The 19,889-nt window shown below is 40.5% G+C and overlaps 1 protein-coding gene across 2 annotated transcripts in view; it reads left to right on the top strand.

The window, feature by feature from the left end:
- The window catches only part of INO80C (INO80 complex subunit C), a 90,557-nt gene extending 72,061 nt beyond the window's left edge, over window positions 1-18,496 (top strand). For both annotated transcript variants that reach the window (XM_056520807.1, XM_056520806.1), the window contains 3 exons: window positions 6,095-6,206; window positions 7,254-7,321; window positions 17,561-18,496. In XM_056520807.1, the coding sequence (XP_056376782.1) occupies window positions 6,095-6,206; window positions 7,254-7,321; window positions 17,561-17,692 (312 nt within the window). In that variant the 3' untranslated portion in view covers window positions 17,693-18,496. The remainder of the gene's footprint in view (window positions 1-6,094; window positions 6,207-7,253; window positions 7,322-17,560) is intronic.
- Window positions 18,497-19,889: the final 1,393 nt, after the last annotated feature.

Genomic DNA, 19,889 nt, shown 5'->3' with positions numbered 1-19,889 from the left:
AACCCTTGTTACATTGCTTGAGTGGTTTAGTTTCCAAAATGATGTCACATGTGGGGGTTTCTGCTCTTCTGGCACAATGGGGGCTTTTTTGTGAACGACTTTAATTCCAGAAAACTTTTCACTCCAAAAGCCCAATGGCGCTCCTTCTATTCTGAGCATTGCAATGCGCCCACAGAGCACTTTACATCCACATATGGGGTATTTTCTTTCTCAGGCAAAATTGCTCTACAAATTTTGGGGGCCTTTTGCCCTATTACCCCCAAATGTTTAATTTTCACATGGGGTAACACTATCAATATAGTGTTAAAAATCTAATTTATCACTTTTATGGCCCACTGTTTAAAAAAACTTGTGAGGTGTAAGTACTCACTGTAACCCTTGTTACATTCCTGGAGGGGTGTAGTTTCCATAATGGTGTCACATGTGGGGTTTTCTGCTCTTCTGGCTCCATGGGAGGTTTGCAAATGCACATGGCCGCGACTTCAATTCCAGCTAAATTCTCTCTACAAAAGTCCAATGGCGCTCCTTCTGTTCTGAGACCTGTAGTGCGCCAACAGAGCACTTAACGCCCACATATGGGAGAAATTGGGCTTCAAATTTTGGGGTCCATTTTCTCCTATTACACCATGTGAAAATGAAAAATTTGGAGTAACATCATTTTAGTGTTTAAAAATCGAATTTTTCATTTTCTTGTCCAAGTTCAATGCAAACCTGTCAAACACCTGTGAGGTGTTAAGGCTCACTTTACCCCTTCTTAAGTTCCCAAATAGTATGCCATGTGGTTTTGTTTCTTGTTTTTTCAGCTAAATTCTCCCCATATGTGGATGTTAAAGGGGTATTCCAGAAAAAATCAACTGGCTCCAGAAAGTTAAACAGATTTGTAAATTACTTCTATTAAAAAATCTTAATCCTTTCAATAATTATCTGCTGCTGAAGTTGAGTTGTTGTTTTCTGTCTGGCAACAGTGCTCTCTGCTGACATCTCTGCTTGTCTCGGGAACTGCACAGAGTAGAAGAGGTTTGGTATGGGGATTTGCTTCTACTCTGGACAGATCCCGAGACAGGTGTCATTAGAGAGCACTTAGACAGAAAAGAACAACTGTACTTCAGCATCTCATAAGTAATGAAAGGATTAAGATTTTTTAATAGAAGTAATTTACAAATCTGTTTAACTTACTGTTTAACTTTCTGGAGCCAGTTGATATATTAAAAAAAAGTTTTTTACCTGGATGACCCCTTTAACCCCTTAAGGACGCAGCCCATTTTGGCCTTAAAGACACAGAAAATTTTATTTTTATGTTTTCATTTTTTCCTCCTCGCCTTCAGAAAATCATAACTCTTTTATATTTTCATCCACAGACTAGTATGAGGGCTTGTTTTTTGCGCGACCAGTTGTCCGTTGTAATGCCATCACTCACTTTACCATAAAATGTATGGCGCAACCAAAAAAATACTATTTGTGTGGGGAAATTAAAAAGAAAACCACAATTTTGCTAATTTTGGAAGGTTTCGTATTCATGCCATAAAATTTACGGTAAAAATGACATGTGTTCTTTATTCTTTGGGTCAATACGATTAAAATGATACCCGTGATAACATACTTTTCTATTACTGTTGTGCTTAAAAAAAATCACAAACTTTTTAACCAAATTAGTACATTTAAGATCCCCCTATTTTGAAGACCTATAACTTTTTCATTTTTCCGTATAAGCGGCGGTATTAGGGGGTAATTTTTTGCGCCGTGATCTGTACTTTTTATTGATACCATATTTGCTTTTATAAAACTTTTAATCCATTTATTACATTTTTTTTGGAATAAAATGTTATAAAAAAGCAGCTATTTTGGACTTTTTTTTTTTTTTTATGTTCATGCCGTTCACCGTATGGTATCATTAACAATTTATTTTAATAGTTCAGATATTTACGCACGCGGCGATACCAAATATGTATATAAAATATTTTGGGAAATTGGGAAAATGGAGCAATTTACGTTTTTATTGGGGGAGGGGGTTTTTCACATTTGTTGTACTTTATATTTGAACTTTTTTTACTTTTATTTTTAGACTTTAATAGTCCCCATAGGGGACTATTTAAAGCAATCACTCGGTTATGCTTAGGACGTAAATGTACGTCCTGGTGTGTTAAGTACCGGATCACCAGGACGTACATTTACGTCCTTCGTCGTTAAGGGGTTAAGTGCTGTGCTGGCACACTACAATGCTCAGAGAAGGAGCAAAATTTGTCTTTTTGAAGAATTTAGCTGAAATGGTTTTTGGGGGGCATGTTGCATTTAGCAAGTCCCCAGGGTGCCAGAACAGCAAAAAAATTAATAGATAAAAAAAAAACACATGGCATACTATTTGGGAAACTACACCCCTCAAGGAACGTAAGAAAGGGGTATAGTGAGCCTTAACTCCTCAGAGGTGTTTGACGACTTTGCGTTGAAGTTGCATGTAAAAATAGAAAATTTGATTTTTAATACTAAAGTTATGGCGTTACACCCCCCCCCATTTTTCTTTTTCACAAGGGGTAACACCATCATTTTAGTGTTAATAATCAAATTTTCTATTTTTACATCCAACTTCAAATCAAAGTAGTCAAACACCTGTGGGGTGTTAAGGCTCACTGTACCCCTTGTTACGTTCCTTGAGGGGTGTAGTTACCCAAATAATGTGCCATGTGGTTTTTTTTTTTTTTTTTTTTTTGCTGTTCTGGCACCATGGGGACTTCCTGAAAGCAACATGGCCCCCAAAAACCATGACGGCAGAATTCTTTCCAAAATCCCACTGTTTCTCTTTCCCTCTTGAGCCATGTTGTGAGACTGCAGAGAACTTTATGTCAACATATGAGGTATTTCCATACTCAAGAGACATTGGGCTACAAATTTTGGGGGGCTTTTTCTCCTTATACCACTTTTAAAAATTTAAAAAGTGGGGCTACAAAAACATATGACCTGTATAAGTATAAGGTTTCAGTTTTAACGAAAAATGTACGGCATGGAAACGGATTCCCCCAAAATGTAAAAAATTTAGTTTTTTCTTCAATGTTGTTGCACAATGATTTTTTTATTTTTTCGCCGTAGATTTTTGGGTAAAATGACTGCTGTCATTGCAAAGTAGAATTGGTGGCACAAAAAATAAGCCATCACATGGATTTTTAGGTGGAAATTTTGAAGGGTTGTGATTTTTAAAAGGGAAGGACGAAAAAACGAAAATGCAAAAACTGACAAAGGGGTTAAAAGCAAGTGAATGTGAAAGTGTCTGCTAATTACACAAGGAAAAATATATTACAAGTTTTATTTGGTGACAGGTACTCTTTTTAATTTTCACCAGTAACAACAGATAAAACATTTTTGGACCTGCATATAAATTTTCTTACAAAAGTTTTTTAAGTAGTACAGTAATAGTAAAGCAAGTAGTTATAGGTATTATTTTAGTCGCATTGACCCACAGTTTTATTGTTAAAGCCTTGCATAAAAACGAACGCTATGATAAAGTGAAAGGTATATTTATGAAGTATGATTGGTTATGCAGAAGACAAGGCAGAATATGGGTCTGTGGATGGAAAGAAGGCGAGAAAAAAAATGAAATTAATAATGAATTACAGAATAGATTCTCATTGAAATTACTTGTTTCTTAAACTGCTCTGGAAGAGATGTCAGCTCTCATTCTTTCAGAGCAGTTTTAGGGTGCAGGATTCTTAGGGTGTATTCACCTGTACAGGATCTACAGCAGACTTCATTTTGTTAAATCAATGCAAATAAATAGGTGAACACAGCATCAGATCTGAAGCAGATACTGGCCCAGATTTATCAAACTGTGTGAGAGAAAATGGAGAGATTTTCCCACATCAACCAATCACAGCTCAGATTTCACTTTTTCAGAGCTCGTTAGCTGAGCTGTGATTAGTTGCAGTTTGATAAATGTGGGCCACTGTGTGTGTGAATGCACATTTATGGTCTATTCACACCTACAGTATTCTACACAAATTGATGCGCAGGATTTTCTGCTGCAGACTTCAATGTAAACTAAATGACTGAACATCGCTTCAAATCCTGCACATCAAATCTGCACAGAATACTGTATGTGTGAATAGACCCTTAGGGGCTTTTACACACAGGTGGATTTGATTGCAAACTTGCAGTGTATTTCCTGCTGTGAGTTTGAATGGTGACGGGCCCGTTCCCATTCAAACTTGCAGCGGGAAAGACGCTGCCAGTTCATAGTCAAATCCACCTGTATGAACAAGCCCTAAGCTCAGATTTGTTTTCGTGGGCAATAAAGACTGGTGTCTAGAAAATCTCCACGGACAACTGGGTGACTGTTCTCTATAGTGGTTTGTTCACCGATGGATTCAAGCTCCAGCTCTGCACAAGATGGCTCAGATTTATCAGTCTGTCTGGGACATAAATGTGTCTAATTTTAATTTTTTTATCTCAATTTTTTATCTAAGTGTAACTAGTCACAGCTCATCTTTAATTTTGCCAAAGCAATATGAGAAATGAACCCAAGCGGTGCCTGATTGCAAGGAAACACTCGGTCACATTCTTAGACAGATTGAGCAATCTAGGCCAATTTCTGTACGTTGGAAACCGGGGCTGTCAGGTGGCAACAGAGCCTGAACTGACTTCTGGGAGAATGGTGGGGCAGCTTTGGGGGCTGCTGAGGCTTATGAGAAGGTTGTTGAACAATTGGAAATGTGACTATTGGACAAATATATGTTGCTCACTCTCAAGACTGTGCGGGATGGAGCGGAGTGCTGTTACTGCTGCTGTGACTACTAGAATGGGAAGGCTACTCTAGACAAGCCCTACAAAAATCAACTTAAGGGCTTATGAGTATATAGTTTTTTTTTTTTTTTTTTTTTGGGGGGGGGAGGGTTCTCTCTTTCAGGAAAGGTAGAAGTCTATTGCTTAAGGTGATTCTTAGGCTAGGTTCAGACTATGGAATTTCCGACAGAAATTCCGTTTTAAAATTTCCGACAGAAATTCCGCTTGCTAAAAAGTACATGCGAGTCAATGGGATTACCATGCACCTGTTCATACTTCGGATTTTTTCACTCGAAATTTGCGTTTCTAATTTCCGCTAGAAAATTTCCGCATGAAGAAAGGATGTGCTCTTTCTTCAGACGGATTTCCGCAGCAGAATCCCATTGACTTCAATGGGACTCTCATTTCCCGGCGGATTTTTGTTCAAACGCGGAATGTAGGCAGATTGAAAGCGAATTACATGCGGAAAATCCGTACGGATTTGAGTCAGAAATTTAAATATCAGCCCACTGGTTCTTGGACTAGCCCACATTGAAAAAATTGACTGACCTGGTTTGGGTCATGTGATCACATGGTCCAAAAGGGGCTGAACTTGGCTCTTAGCCCTCCCACTGTTTTCTGCTTGTAATTGAAGCGAAAATTTAAGGCGGATTTGGTGGGTCATTTCCATGCGGAATAGCAGTGGATTATTTGCGGAAATGACAAAATTACGCATGAAACTGAAAAACTCCTTTTGGAGGCGGAAAACAGTCGCGGAAAATTTTGCAGGCAGACTGTCCGAAATTCCGTAGTCTGAACCTAGCCTTACTCTCTAAGGTGCCATGAAATGAATGGCCAGCTTATTGACTTCAGTGGGACACAGTGTGACATTAGGCTGGCCTGTCATACCACTATTATTCCGCTAAATATTCAATGATATAGTGTACAGTATCTGTATTGTCACAAGTCGCTGGATATTGGCACTGGTTCCACCTTCAGGGTTTGGTGAGGCCCTGTGGATGTTGGTTACTATAGACTGATACAGGGATGTACTTTTATTATCACTATGCTTCCCAGTGAGTCCTAGCAGGAGCTGGGATTGTGTGCACCGTGTGTGAGAAATGCCCTGTGTTTCTAGGAGAGGTTGTTAGCAGCGTGTTATCATCTTTAGTGCCGCTATAGTATATTGAGGGCACAGTGTGGAATAATAAACTCTACCTTAATCCAGTCTCTTCACTCATATCTGTTTATTCCTAGCCTGGTGATGTGTCATATGAGTATGAGGAAACCTTTCATCACACCTTCCATTGAGCCCAATTGACATGTAACTCTTGTTTTTTGTCGGCAGCATTCAGGAATCGGAGGCGCAGCAGCTGGCAAAAAGAACAGGACCTGGAAGAACCTGAAACAGATTCTTGCTCTAGAAAGGGCATTGCCATGGCAACTAAATGATCCGAGCTGTAAGCTGCTTAGCATGCATTTATAAATAATAAAATCTACACAAATAACTTTCATTGAAGCTATGCCGGCTTATGCTGTTTCCCTCTTTGCTCACCTTATTATATTTTGGCCAAATGTTAAGCGCAGTTTATTGACTTCCGAGCTCCAAAGAGATAAAGTTGGTGTACAGCTAATAGGCCAGTTGTGCACAGATACCATGTCATTGTATCAGATGAACAGAGCTCACACTGCTGGCAATATGGTTATTATTTACATCATGCTTGGCATCTACTATTCCCCTATTTACTATGAAACTGTTTCTTCCTGAAACATTATTATAAAATCTCAGGTTTCCCAAGTTAAGTTGTAAATGTCCAGTTTAGAATAGAAGTCAGTGGTTCAGACCTCAAGACCTCACAGGATCTGTAAGACATGGCCCAAGCTGTCATAAAATACCTTATGTATTAAAAGCATCATGTTGCATGGAAAATGCTGCTAGCTTTATGTCATAACGTAGGCTCCACATATTTCTCTGGGTGCACCCTCAATAATCCAGAGAACGAGTGGGAAGCATGCGGTAGCACATTCTTCTTCCTGGCTCTCAACCATTTTGGTCTCTCTGCTGCAGGGGTATTCCAGGCCAAAACTTTTTTTTATATATCAACTGGCTCCGTAAAGTTAAATAGATTTGTAAATTACTTCTATTAAAAAATCTTAATCCTTCCAATAGTTATTAGCTTCTGAAGTTGAGTTGTTGTTTTCTGTCTAACTGCTCTCTGATGACTCACATCCCGGGAGCTGTGCAGTTCCAGTGGGGATATTCTCCCATCATGCACAGCTCCCGGGATGTGACATCATCATTGAGCAGTTAGACAGAAAACTTCAGAAGCTAATAACTATTGGAAGGATTAAGATTTTTTAATAAAAGTCATTTACAAATCTGTTTAACTTTCCGGAGCCAGTTGATATATATGAGAAAAGGTTTTGCCTGGAATACCCCTTTAATGTAACCTGCTAATTTTGCTTCCAGACGTCAGTAATATTTAACCTTTTATGTTGACTTGCAGATTTTAACATTGATGCCCCACCTTCTTGCAAGCCTGCAAAGAAGTATTCAGACATCTCAGGACTTCCTGTAAGTTTTAGTTAGGACATTACATTTTTGTTGACACCATAACTTAAAGGAGTACTGCACTAGAAGACAACTTTATCCCCTATCCTCAGGATAGGGTATAAGTATCTGGTCGCAAGGGGTCCGGCCGATGGGGCGCCCCACGATCTCCCGTATGGGGACCCCGAACTGCTGCGACTCTCCCCATGCAGGAGGCGTGTCGAACACGGCATGACGCTGCGGCCAACACACCCCTCCATGTATATCTAAGGGAGAGGCGGAGATACAGCGTTTGTGTATCCCTGGCTCTCCCATAGAGCTGAATGGAGGGGGCGTGTCTGTCGACCTCTAAGTGAGGTCTACGACACAAGTGTTAGCCGTGCAGAGCCGTGGCAGTTCCGGGTCCCTGAATGGGAGATAGGGGATAAGTTGTCTTCGGCTGCAGTACTCCATTAATGCTTTACCCAAAAGCATATAAAAAAACTTATACTAACCTGAAGAATGAAGTTATACTTTGACTTTCCTTGTACTGTAGCTATTTCTCTAGCTCTCTTGCACCCTCTATCTTAACATTTTGGCCTTCTTACAAGAAGGGGTTATTTATAAGTACTCTGCATGTGCAAGTGGCAGTCTTTGACCAGCAGATAGCAAACCACCATTGGTAAGGCATTTTTTTAAGAACTCCATCTTTCAATCTAAATTAGAACTTATCCTGGCTGACTAAACATTTTTTTAAGCAAATTAAAGAAGCTTGTTTTCTTATTTCCATCACCTTTGCATGTAGAGTGGGTGAAATTCAGGTCCTCTCTAAACATCTTGAATGATAAGGTGACCTTAAGATTACAGCCATCCCCCTCTACCAAAAGTGGTTACAGACTTCAATAGATTTTACCCTCGCAGCTTCTGTTATGGTCTTTGCTACACTTCACTTCCTATTGCTGTAGACAATGCATCACATTGCCACTTTGACAGTCACTGGCAATGTGACCTATTGTTTGCAGCACTGGAATGTGTAGCGTGGCGGAGAGTGGGTGACACAAGAACGGAGGCTGTTGCAGGTATGCACAGTGTTTTTGGAAAGCACTTTTAAATCTCATTCCACACACTCTCATTCTCTGTGCCACTGCAATACTCTGCGCAGATGTCCCAAAATGTCTGTGCAGAGTTGTAGACTTATCTAGACATATGGGCTAGATTTACAGTACTTAATTCTAATGTAATGGGATTCCGCTTCACAGTGCACACTACGGAATGTCAGAAGCTCAATCACACCACCTAAAGAATGATCTTGCTCATCCTTTTGGTGGTATCAGCCTGGAATACATTGTCCTCTATTAGGACGGTAATGTACGCACGGACCTAGCGCAGACTGATTTAGTCACTGCTGGCTGCACTTTGAATCTCCGGACACAATTTTCTTCTGCTGAAAATTCTGTAGTGTAAACCTAGCTTAATAGTTTATGAGCAGTCTACAAATGGTTAAAGGGTACTCCTTTTTCTAATCAACTGGTGCCAGAAACTTAAACAGATTTGTAAATTACTTCTATTAAAAAAATCTTAATCCTTCCAGTACTTATTAGCTGCTGAATACTACAGAGGAAATGGTTTTCTTTTTGGAACACAGAGCTCTCTGCTGACATCATGACCACAGTGCTCTCTGCTGACATCTCTGTCCATTTTAGGAACCGTCAAGACCAGTATTTGTTTGCTATGGGGATTTTCTCCTCCTCTGGACAGTTCTTAAAATGGACAGAGATTTTAGCAGAGAGCACTGTGGTCATGATGTCAGCAGAGAGCTCTGTGTTCCAAAAAGAAAACCATTTCCTCTGTAGTATTCAGTTGCTTATAAGTACTGGAAGGATTAAGATTTTTTTTTACAAATCTGTTTAACTTTCTGACACCAGTTGATTTAAAAAAAAAATATTCCATGGGAGTACCCCTTCAACCCCTTAAGGACCAAGGACGTACCGGTACGTCCTTGGTCCTGCTCTTCTGATATAACGCGGGGTTACACAGTAACCCCGCGTCATATCACGGCGGGCCCGGCGGCATAGTGAAGCCGGGACCCGCTTCTAATAGCGCGCAGCGCCGATCGCGGCGCCGCGCGCTATTAACACTTTAGCCGCGCGCTCAGAGCTGAGCCGCACGGCTAAAAGTGAAAGTGGCCGGCTAGCTCAGTCGGGCTGTTCGGGATACCCGCGGCTAATCGCGGCATCTTGAACAGCTGACAGGACAGCGGGACAGGACTACCTGCCTCCTCGCTGTCCGATCGCCGAATGACTGCTCAGTGCCTGAGATCCAGGCATGAGCAGTCATGCGGCAGAATCGTTGATCACTGGTTTCTTATGAGAAACCAGTGATCAGCATAGGAGATCAGTGTGTGCAGTGTTATAGGTCCCTATGGGACCTATAACACTGCAAAAAAAAGTGAAAAAAAAAGTGAATAAAGATCATTTAACTCCTCCCCTATTAAAAGTTTGAATCACCCCCCTTTTCCAATAAAAAAAAAAAAAAAAACAGTGTAAATAAAAATAAACATATATGGTATCACCGCGTGCGGAAATGTCCGAATTATAAAAATATATCATTAATTAAACCGCTCGGTCAATGGCGTGCGCGCCAAAAAAATTCCAAAGTCCAAAATAGTGCATTTTTGGTAACTTTTTATATAATTTAAAAATGAATAAAAAGCGATCAATAAGTCCTATCAATGCAAAAATGGTACCGTTAAAAACTTCAGATCACGGCGCAAAAAATGAGCCCTCATACCGCCCCATACACGGAAAAATAAAAAAGTTATAGGGGTCAGAAGATGACAATTTTAAACGTATTAATTTTCCTGCATGTAGTTATGATTTTTTCCAGAAGTCCGACAAAATCAAACCTATATAAGTAGGGTATCATTTTAATCGTATGGAGCTACAGAATAAATATCAGGTGTCATTTTTACAGAAAAATGTACTACGTAGAAACGGAAGCCCCCAAAAGTTACAAAACAGCGTTTTTTTCAATTTTGTCGCACAATGATTTTTTTCCCGTTTCACCGTAGATTTTTGGGCAAAATGACTGATGTCATTACAAAGTAGAATTGGTGGCGCAAAAAATAAGCCATCATATGGATTTTTAGGTGCAAAATTGAAAGCGTTATGATTTTTTAAAGGCAAGGAGCAAAAAACGAAAATGCAAAAACGGAAAAAACCTCGGTCCTTAAGGGGTTAAGGATGTTTGTCATCTAGTCTACAATATTCATGAGATGTGCTTTAGACTACCCACCTGCTATTTATCAGCAGCTTTCTGGCTTTCCACAGTATTAACAGAAAGCTGGCTATCATTATAGAAGTGTGTATCCCCGCCGGACCCGCGCTGCACCCTATTAATTTGAATAAGCCAAACAGAATCAGATAGTGACTCCAGTTGGCTCATTTGAACGGTATCAATTTTATTGCAGGACTAAAAACCATGCGGGGATACATCAGTGGTCATCTTTTAAATTCTTCTGCCGGATCTGGCTGCCGTACTGCAAAAACATGGTGTAATGTAAAGTCTAGTTTTACAGAAACTAAATCTGTCCTTTCAACAGGTTTATGCTGCCCTATCTAGAGATGAGCAAAGTTACAGTGATTCGATTCGTCACAAACTTCTCGGCTCGGCAGTTGCTGACTCTAGCCTGCATGAATTAGTTCAGATTTCAGGTGCTCCGGTGGGCTGGAGACTCTCTCCTAGGACTGTATCCACCTTTTCCAGCCCACAAGAGCACCTGAAAGGTGGACTAATTTATGCAGACTAAAGTCAGCCAAGCTGAGAAGTTTGTGACAGATCGAATCATTGTAACTTGTCATCTCTAGCCCTATCCGAGGCAGCATAAACCTGGTGAGATTCCCACTTAAAACTTTGGATGTTGGGAATTGTCTAGTGTATTACATTCCAGAGAAAAACAAGAGATTTACCAATTTCTTCATTCGCCATTCTTAGTCTTGTTTTATTACTTCTCTAATAAATATTTATATTTATTCTGGCAAAATATATAGTAAACAAATGTATTATTACTAATACAATCCCCTTTTTGGTCAGATAGTACCTCATTAATTAGTACATTATGGCTTATTTTTCACACAAAATAACAAGCATAGCAAATTATTTGAATTGGTTCTACAAGCCTCAAATCTGGTGACAAGATAATGACATACATTATTTTCTCATCTTTGACTCGCTGTGTGTCTTAGTGTGACATTTACCCCCTACTATTTCATTGAGTCTGTTCAACTCTTTTTGGGCTGCGGGTTGTAAAGATTATGTACTTCTATTAGCATAGCAAACCCCCAGAATAACTCCTCAAGCTTTGGGACTTATTGAAATGTGAAATGAAAGCCTCCTTTGATGCTCAGTTGTTTTAAATTCTTCTTCAGAGTAAGTCAAATGTTATTTATCTGCACATCACAAGGTGGCTTCGAAAACTTTATGACTTGAAACACAGCAGTTGAAGGATCAAAATATTGTGTAGTTATGTGGTGTAAATTCATTCGAAGGCTATGTATCCTGTTTGTATTCACCAGACATTTTAATGAGATGTAAATATAATTTATTTTAGACCATATACTGGAAGTACAGATCCGTTGGGAATGAACATGTCTCTATAGTTTATAGCTTCTAGAGTTTTATCACCCAGGTTTTTTTCTTTTGTAATTACATGAAAATGTAGGTAGTATTTTAACTTTTAGGTAATTTCACTATGCTAAATGCACAGCGTAAGTGTGGGGGAACCTACTGCAGTGTTGATTTGGTAGGGAAATTGGTTATGCTTAGAATCTTTTGTGTATTATTGAAACAGCAAGCTATCAGTCTTATGAGTATCTGCATATGCATTGATATTTATTAACTTGTGGTATTGAACTTTTTAATCTGCTAACAGTTATTGAACCAGTAAAAGTGTAAATTGATTTTCTGCAGCAGGAATGATGTCCTCAGAATTTATAGCTATTGTATTGTGGCTCCCCTCGGCTATACTAATTACTTTAATATCAGCGGCTGTTGTGTTCAAAAGGGGAAAAGTTACAGCTGCAAACACTGGATTCATGAATGGTCGCCTGTTAAATCAACTGTATTACATTATTATCCTATATTGTAGTAATGTATTAATTCACCACTGTGTCTCAGTTGAAGCATAACAGTTTCTCTGTGAAGTGTTTCTTCTGAACAGCACTTGTACTGATTTCTCCAAAAGTTAGAAAGCACACCTTTTATGCACCATTATAACAGGTACAAAATCCCCTGAAATGCCTAAACTCTTAAAACAGACACAATGAAAAGTATGTATGCAATAATGGGGTGGGTATCAATGCTTAAACAAACAATTTGCGCGAAATGGACCAAATCTTTTTCCTGGTATCTGAGATTGCAGCTAAATCCTAATAAATCTGTTGGCTGTAGATCACACTCGGCACAGCCTCTCTGACATTTTGAGCTCTGAATGTGATCTACATCTAGCAGATCCCCCTTTAAAGTAAAGAGAATCTGTCATCAGTATCACCTGCACTAACCGCTTGTAGTGCGGGTGATACTGATGACAATGATACTTTGACTCCCCACTCCCTTCCACCACAATCTGTTATTTGCAAATTACCTGCTTGGTGCCGAGAAAGGGTGGATTGGGGTCTATGGGTTGGCAACGATCCCAGCGTCTGGCTGGCATCTTCCTAGTAACACCTCCTATGTTTCAGAATGGAGCTCCACTCTACAGAGGCTCAGCACAGGGAAGGAGACAGGAGGAGAAGATGCCGGCTAGATGTCACTGTGCACTGGGAGCTTAGGGATGCCCCCCGTGCACCAAGCGCTTAATCTGCATGTAACTAAGATTGCAGAGGCCCAGAGTGGGTAAGAATCATTGGCATCAGTGTCACCTGTACTACAAGGTACTGTAACATATTAGTGCAGTGATTCTGATGACAGATTAATCATGAAACTGAGCTGCTGTATCCAAAATATCAAGTGTCATTTTTTTCTTTGTTTTTTTTTTTCCCAGGAAAAAAAAGTAGACTTCCTTTCTAGTCTCAAAATATTAGCACTTTTCACTGCCCATAACTTGTAATGTACTGTTGATTATTCAGTCATACATTTATAAAAAGAATAACAGATCAATGGCACAACACTAGCTTAACATTTTTTTCACCATACATAATATACAGTCATGGCCGTAAATGTTGGCACCCCAAGTATTTCTCACAGAAAAGGATTACAGTAACACACGTTAAGCTATACACATGTTTATTCAGTTTGTGTGTATTGGAACTAAACCAAAAAAGGGACGAAAAAAAGCAAATTGGACATAATGTCACACCAAACTCCAAAAATGGGCTGGACAAATTATTGGCACCGTTTCAGAATTGTGGAAAAATAAGATTGTTTCAACCATGTGATGTTTCTATAAACTCACCTGGGGCAAGTAACAGTTGTGGGCAATATAAAAATCACACCTGAAAGCAGATAGAAATGAGAGAAGTTCACTTAGTCTTTGCATTGTATGTCTGTGTGCCACACTAAGCATGGACAAAAGAAGAGAACTGTCTGAGGACTTTAGAACCAAAATTGTTGAAAAATATCAACAATATCATGGTTACAAGTTCATCTCCAAAGATCTAGATTTGCCTTTGTCCACAGTGTGCAACATTATCAAGAAGTTTGCCACCCATGGCACTGTAGCTAATCTCCCTGGGTGTGGACGGAAGAGGAAAATTGATGAAAGGTGTCAATGCAGGATAGACCGGATGGTGGATAAGCAGCCTCGAACAAGTTCCAAAGATATTCAAGCTGTCCTGCAGGCTCAGGGAGCATCAGTGTGAGCGCGAACTATTCATCGACATTTAAATGAAATGAAATGCTATGGCAGGAGACCCAGGAGGACCCCACTGCTGACACAGAGACATAAAAAAGCAAGACTACATTTTGCCAAAATGAACTTGAGTAAGCCAAAATCCTTCTGAGAAAACATCTTGTGGACAGATGAGACCAAGATAGAGCTTTTTGGTAAAGAAGATCATTCTACTGTTTACCAAAAACAGAATGAGGCCTACAAAGAAAAGAACAGAGTACCTACAATGAAATATGTTTGGAGGTTCATTGATGTTTTGGGGTTGTTTTGCTGCCTCTGGAACTGGGTGCCTTGAATGTGTGCAAGGCATCATGAAATCTGAGGATTACCAACAGATTTTGGGTCGCACTGTACAGCCCAGTGTCAGAAAGCTGGGGTTGCGTCCGAGATCTTGGGTCTTCCAGCAGGACAATGACCCCAAACATATGTCAAAAAGTACTTAGAAATGGATGGCAACAAAGCGCTGGAGAGTTCTGAAGTGGCCAGCAATGAGTCCAGATCTAAATCCCATTGAACACCTGTGAAGAGATCTTAAAATTGCTGTTGGGAAAAGGCGCCCTTCCAAAACATATGTTACTGCAATCCTTTTCTGTGAGAAATTCTTCATTTTCTTGAAAAATTTCAGGGCTAAACAACAACAAAGACGTGGTCTCAAATGGCAGGAGGTGCTCAACCTCAAATGCAGTTGTGCATTTATGCTGGGGGAGCCAATCCTACCCTTGTGGTCTGTGCCTAGGGGCAATCCCCAGCATAAAAATGCATACAATGGGGGATGCTTGCAGCAGACTACAAGTACCACAATGGCATCCTACACCAGATAAACTGTGTGGATGTGTAACAATTAGAATACAATACAGGAATTTAGGTGCACCAACATTTCAGGGCTGCCAACATTTACGGTCATGATTGTATTTATTGTTAACTAGCTGAGTACCTGGCGTTGCCCGGTTTTTCCTTCCTCATCCTTGTTGGGGAGGAAAATCAACAAAAGAGGAAGCTTTTGACTTCAAATCCCATCCCCATATATTGTTGTCATATCCCAACCCCATATCCCGACCTCCTTTCCATTCGTCCTATCCCCGTCCTCCTATCCCCGTCCTCCTATCCCCGTCCTCCTATCCCCGTCCTCCTATCCTGACCTGTAATATGTGTACCAGGTATTGAAATATCTCCAAGCGTACGGAAGTTATGTGAGAACATAAATTTCTCATTGATTTGCATGGGACTTTAAACAAAAAACCCGACCCTCACAAATGGGGGTGGTTAAGGGTTAAATTAACCATCCTATATTTTAAGTGGACATATAAGTAACATGTGACCAAGTATTATCGAAATATCTCCAGCCGTTTGTAAGTTATGCAGTAACATATATTTCCCATAGAGTTGTATGGGACTGTAAACCTAAACCCCGCCCCTGGCAAATGGGGGTGAGTAAGGGTTAAATCACCTATGCTATGTTTGTTGTTGAAATATAAGTAACGTGTGCCAAGTTTCATGTTAAGATCTTTAGCCGTTTGGAAGTTTTTGTGGAACATCCATACACACACACACACGTTGAGTTTTATATATATATACCATATTTATCGGGGTATACCACGCACCGGCCTATAACACGCACCCTCATTTTACCAAGGATATTTGGGTAAAAAAAGTTTTTTACCCAAATATCCATGGTAAAATGAGGGTGTGTGTGCGTGTGTATACCCCGATACACCCCCAGGAAAGGCAGGGGAAGAGAGGTTGTCGCTGCCCGCTTCTCTCCCCCTGTCTTTCCTGGGGTCTAGAGCCCTGCTGTCATCGCTTCTTTTCTGCTGGCTATCGGCGCCGCTGCCCGTTCTCTCCCCCTGACTATCGGTGCTGCGGCGCCGATAGCCAGGGGGAGAGAAGGGGCAGCGGCACCCATTGCCGGCGCCGCTGCCCCGTTGCCTCCCCCCATCCCTGTCTGCGCCGCTGCTCCATTGCCGGCGCCGCTTCTCTCCCCCTGGCTATCGGCGCCGGCAATGGGGATCCGGCACCGATAGTCAGGGGGAGAGAACGGGCAGCGGCGCCGATAGCCAGGGGGAGAGAAGCGGTGCCGATAGCCAGAGGGAGAGGAGGGCCGGCAGCAGGGCTCTAGACCCCAGGGCAGGCAGGGGCAGAGAAGCCGGCAGCGCTGGCGGTCTCTGCACTTGCAAAGCCGCTGCAGTTCATTGATTTAAAGCGCCCGCTTATTGGCGTATAACACGCAGGAAGACTTTAGGCTAAAAATTTTAGCCTAAAAAGTGCGTGTTATACACCGATAAGTACGGTAGATAGATATAGTATGATAGCATAGCTCAGGTTAAATATTATCACCTCTCTGTATTCCGTTATCACTAAAAGACAGCACAATAATAAGATGCTGCAGCTCTATGTAATTGGATCTGTCTAAGCACTCCCAATTAAAAATAAATCAAACAGAGCCTTCGTCGCAGATTGGAAAAAATGTTGTTGATTTCTGATTTTGTGCCCAAAAAATTGACACTTTGCCGATCAGCTCAATGCTTGTTAAATTGAACGGGGCTTTGCACATGGAATGTAGTTTCATGCCAAGGGGGTAGGGCCACCCCACCCTGCAAACAGAGTTCCCTATAAATTATACCTGCTAGCAGTGTTATGCTCTGGGTAATACTCCACATCATGTCTTAGCATTCTTTCAGACATATACACTGTAAAACATGCACTAGATAAAGGCAAAACCTGATAAAAAAAAAAAACATGAGGTGGTGTAAAATATAACTTATTAGTGAATAAAAGATTAAAATTCACCATTGAGGAATGTGTATTCCCAAGGTACATAAAGCAATGACTGTAGTCACAATTATCTCACAATACTTAAAACAATTGAAAAGCAAAATTCAAAGCAACAGGTAAACGAATAGGGCAATGGCCTAACCTAGTTGCATCCTTCATGAAGCCACTAAATGGAAGAAACCATTCTTCTCCAAATAATATGGGGGAGATCTACTGGTAAGCCAATCATGCACATATTGTAAATAAAAAATTAAAAAATATTTATGCTAGACAAATGTCTGAAATGGTGTACTTACATATAAAGATATTGATGTCCCCATTAAAAAAAAAAAAAATTCAAAGAGCAGGGTTTCAGACAATATTGGCCGCACATCTCTTTACACACAGGGGAAAAGCGATCTTTCAGATAATGTCTTCCCTTAGTTTATAACTGTAAAGACTGTATAGCACTGTCCAGTTCCTTTTTAAGTTGATTTAAAGGTTTTCTTGGATTGGAAGTATTTTTCTACTCACCGTACAATCCTTTAAATTGATAATTCTTTCAGTACAGAATTTCTTTACATTTTCTGTTAAGATTTGTTTGGAGAAGAGACATTTCATTGATTGGTTCTGATTTTGTTTTCTAGGCTAGTTACACCGACCCACAAACCAAGCTGCGGTTCAGTACAATAGAGGAATTCAATTACATCAGGATGCTTCCCACAGATGTTGTCACTGGATACTTGGCTCTAAGAAAAGCAACCAGCATAGTACCATAACAACTATGATCAGCATTTTGCCATTTATTGGTTCAAACAATGGATTTTTCCATAATTTTATTTCTCTTGAATGACACAGCCTAAAATACACAGTATTTACTAAGAGGCACACTGCAGATTTTTATGTAATCCTTGGAGTTGAGATTTAAAGGAGTACTCCGGGAAAATAAACGTTACCCCTTTCCACTGGATAAGTGTCTGATGATCAAGGTGGGTCCAACCGCTGGTCTGGCTGAGGGGGGCCGTCACTTTTGCTTGTTTTGGAAGGAGGGGAGCACTCTGGGAACTGATAGGTATAGTGGTGAAAGTAAAGCACTGTAGGGAGATTGCGGGGAGTCCAGCAGTCATACTACCCATGATTAGACACTTATCCTCTATTCTGTGCATAATGGATAAGTTTATTTCACCAGAGTACCCCAGTTCCAATGGAAGTTAAAAACTGTGGATGTGTAGCTAAAACATATTCGCCCCTTGGAATAAAGTGTAGATCAGCAGCAACATTCTAAAATACCTCAGTAATACAGAGACATCGGTAATACCTGGTGTCGCCTAGTAATACCTGTCACCTAGTGTCACCATTCCTGAAGGTCGCTTTGAATGTTTAGTAGCAGATTTTGCGTTTTGTATTTTTTGTGGATGTTCTCCACACAATCAATATACAGCGCATTCATTTTTTCCCATTTTATGTTGTAGCCTGTGCTAAAAATGTTTTTCCCTCATTAATCTTCAGCCAATTCCATGGAGAATGTGAAAACAGAATTTTAGAAGGTTTTTTTCAAATTTATTAAAAAGTAAAAACTAAAATATTGTATTAATATTTAGACCCTTTACTCAGTACAGTTGAAGCAGTGATTACAGCCTCCAGTCTTCTTGTTTATGATGCCACAAGGTTTGTACACCTGGAATTGGGGAATTTAAGCCATTCTTCTCTGCAGATCCTCTTGTGCTCTATGGGTTTAGATGGAGACAATACGGTCTCTCCACGGATGTTCAATTGGAATCATGTCAGGGCTCTGGTTAGGTCACTCAAGGACACTCCTGGGTTGTGCGTGTAGTCTTCTCCATTTAGCTGTACCTCGTCCCTGACCAGTCTTCCTGTCCCAGCCACCACATCATGATGCTGCCACCCCCATGCTTTACTGTAGGGATAGATAGAATTTGGCAGGTGATGAGCAGTGAATTTGCTTCTCTCTCACAGTCTAAGATTTTTATTTTTTTTTGTAAATCAATAAACTGAAAAAGCTGCTTTCTGGCCTTTCTGCCATAAATCCCAGTGCTGCAGTGATTGTTATCCTTCTGGAAGTTTCTCCCCATTTGCACACAGGATCCTTGATGCTTAGACACAATGACAATTGAGTTATTGATAATCTCTTTTTAGAAGACTCTTCTCCCCTATTACTTCCCCTATTTTGTGGGGCAGGCAATTTTAGGAATATTCCTGGTTGTTCAAAAGCTCTTCCATTTGAGAATGATGAAGGTCACTGTTCTATTGGGAACTTTCTGTGCATTAAAAAAAAAAGAAAAAAAAGTGTACCCTTTTCCATACCTGTGCCTCACACAATCCTGTTTCTGGGCTATACAGGCAGGTCTTTCCTTTCATGGTTTGTTGTATTTTTTGTTCGGATAGGTCATTGCAAAGTGTCCCAATATTTTCATTATTCATTTTTTTAATAAATTAGCAAAAGCTTGTAAAATTCTGTATACACTGAGTGCGCAGGAAAAGCATCGGCACCACTGGAACAAACAGGAGACCACGGTCTGCTAGGATAACTGCACCCTGACTGAGTCCCGATATAAGGGGTGCGTGTAACAAAGTCACAAAGGCAAAACTGGATGCGGAAAGAATAAAGAACACGCACTCACCATCCCAGGGACATCAGATGGCAGCTTTATTGGAAGAAACTGAAGACATCGGAGTGTGATGAACATGCAGCGTTCCTGCACAGCAGCAAGTCAGGTGTGCGGGCGAGTGGAGCACAGGTGAGCGGCGTGGGTGCTGGGGCGACGAACTCGTTTCACGTCATTGCTGACTCTTCTTCCAGCCTGAGCCAGAACGGGAAACCCTGGATTTATATACACGTGCACTAGTGCAGTAACCATTAGCAACAGACATAAATCAGCAAGTGTATAATACAAAACAAAGCTTAATGCTTCATTATAAGATTAAAAACAGATGTAAATACAGGGAAATAAACCA

Source organism: Hyla sarda, chromosome 5 (assembly GCF_029499605.1).
Source record: "Hyla sarda isolate aHylSar1 chromosome 5, aHylSar1.hap1, whole genome shotgun sequence".
Taxonomy (NCBI): domain Eukaryota; kingdom Metazoa; phylum Chordata; class Amphibia; order Anura; family Hylidae; genus Hyla; species Hyla sarda.
This window is presented reverse-complemented; position numbering and strand designations above follow the sequence as displayed.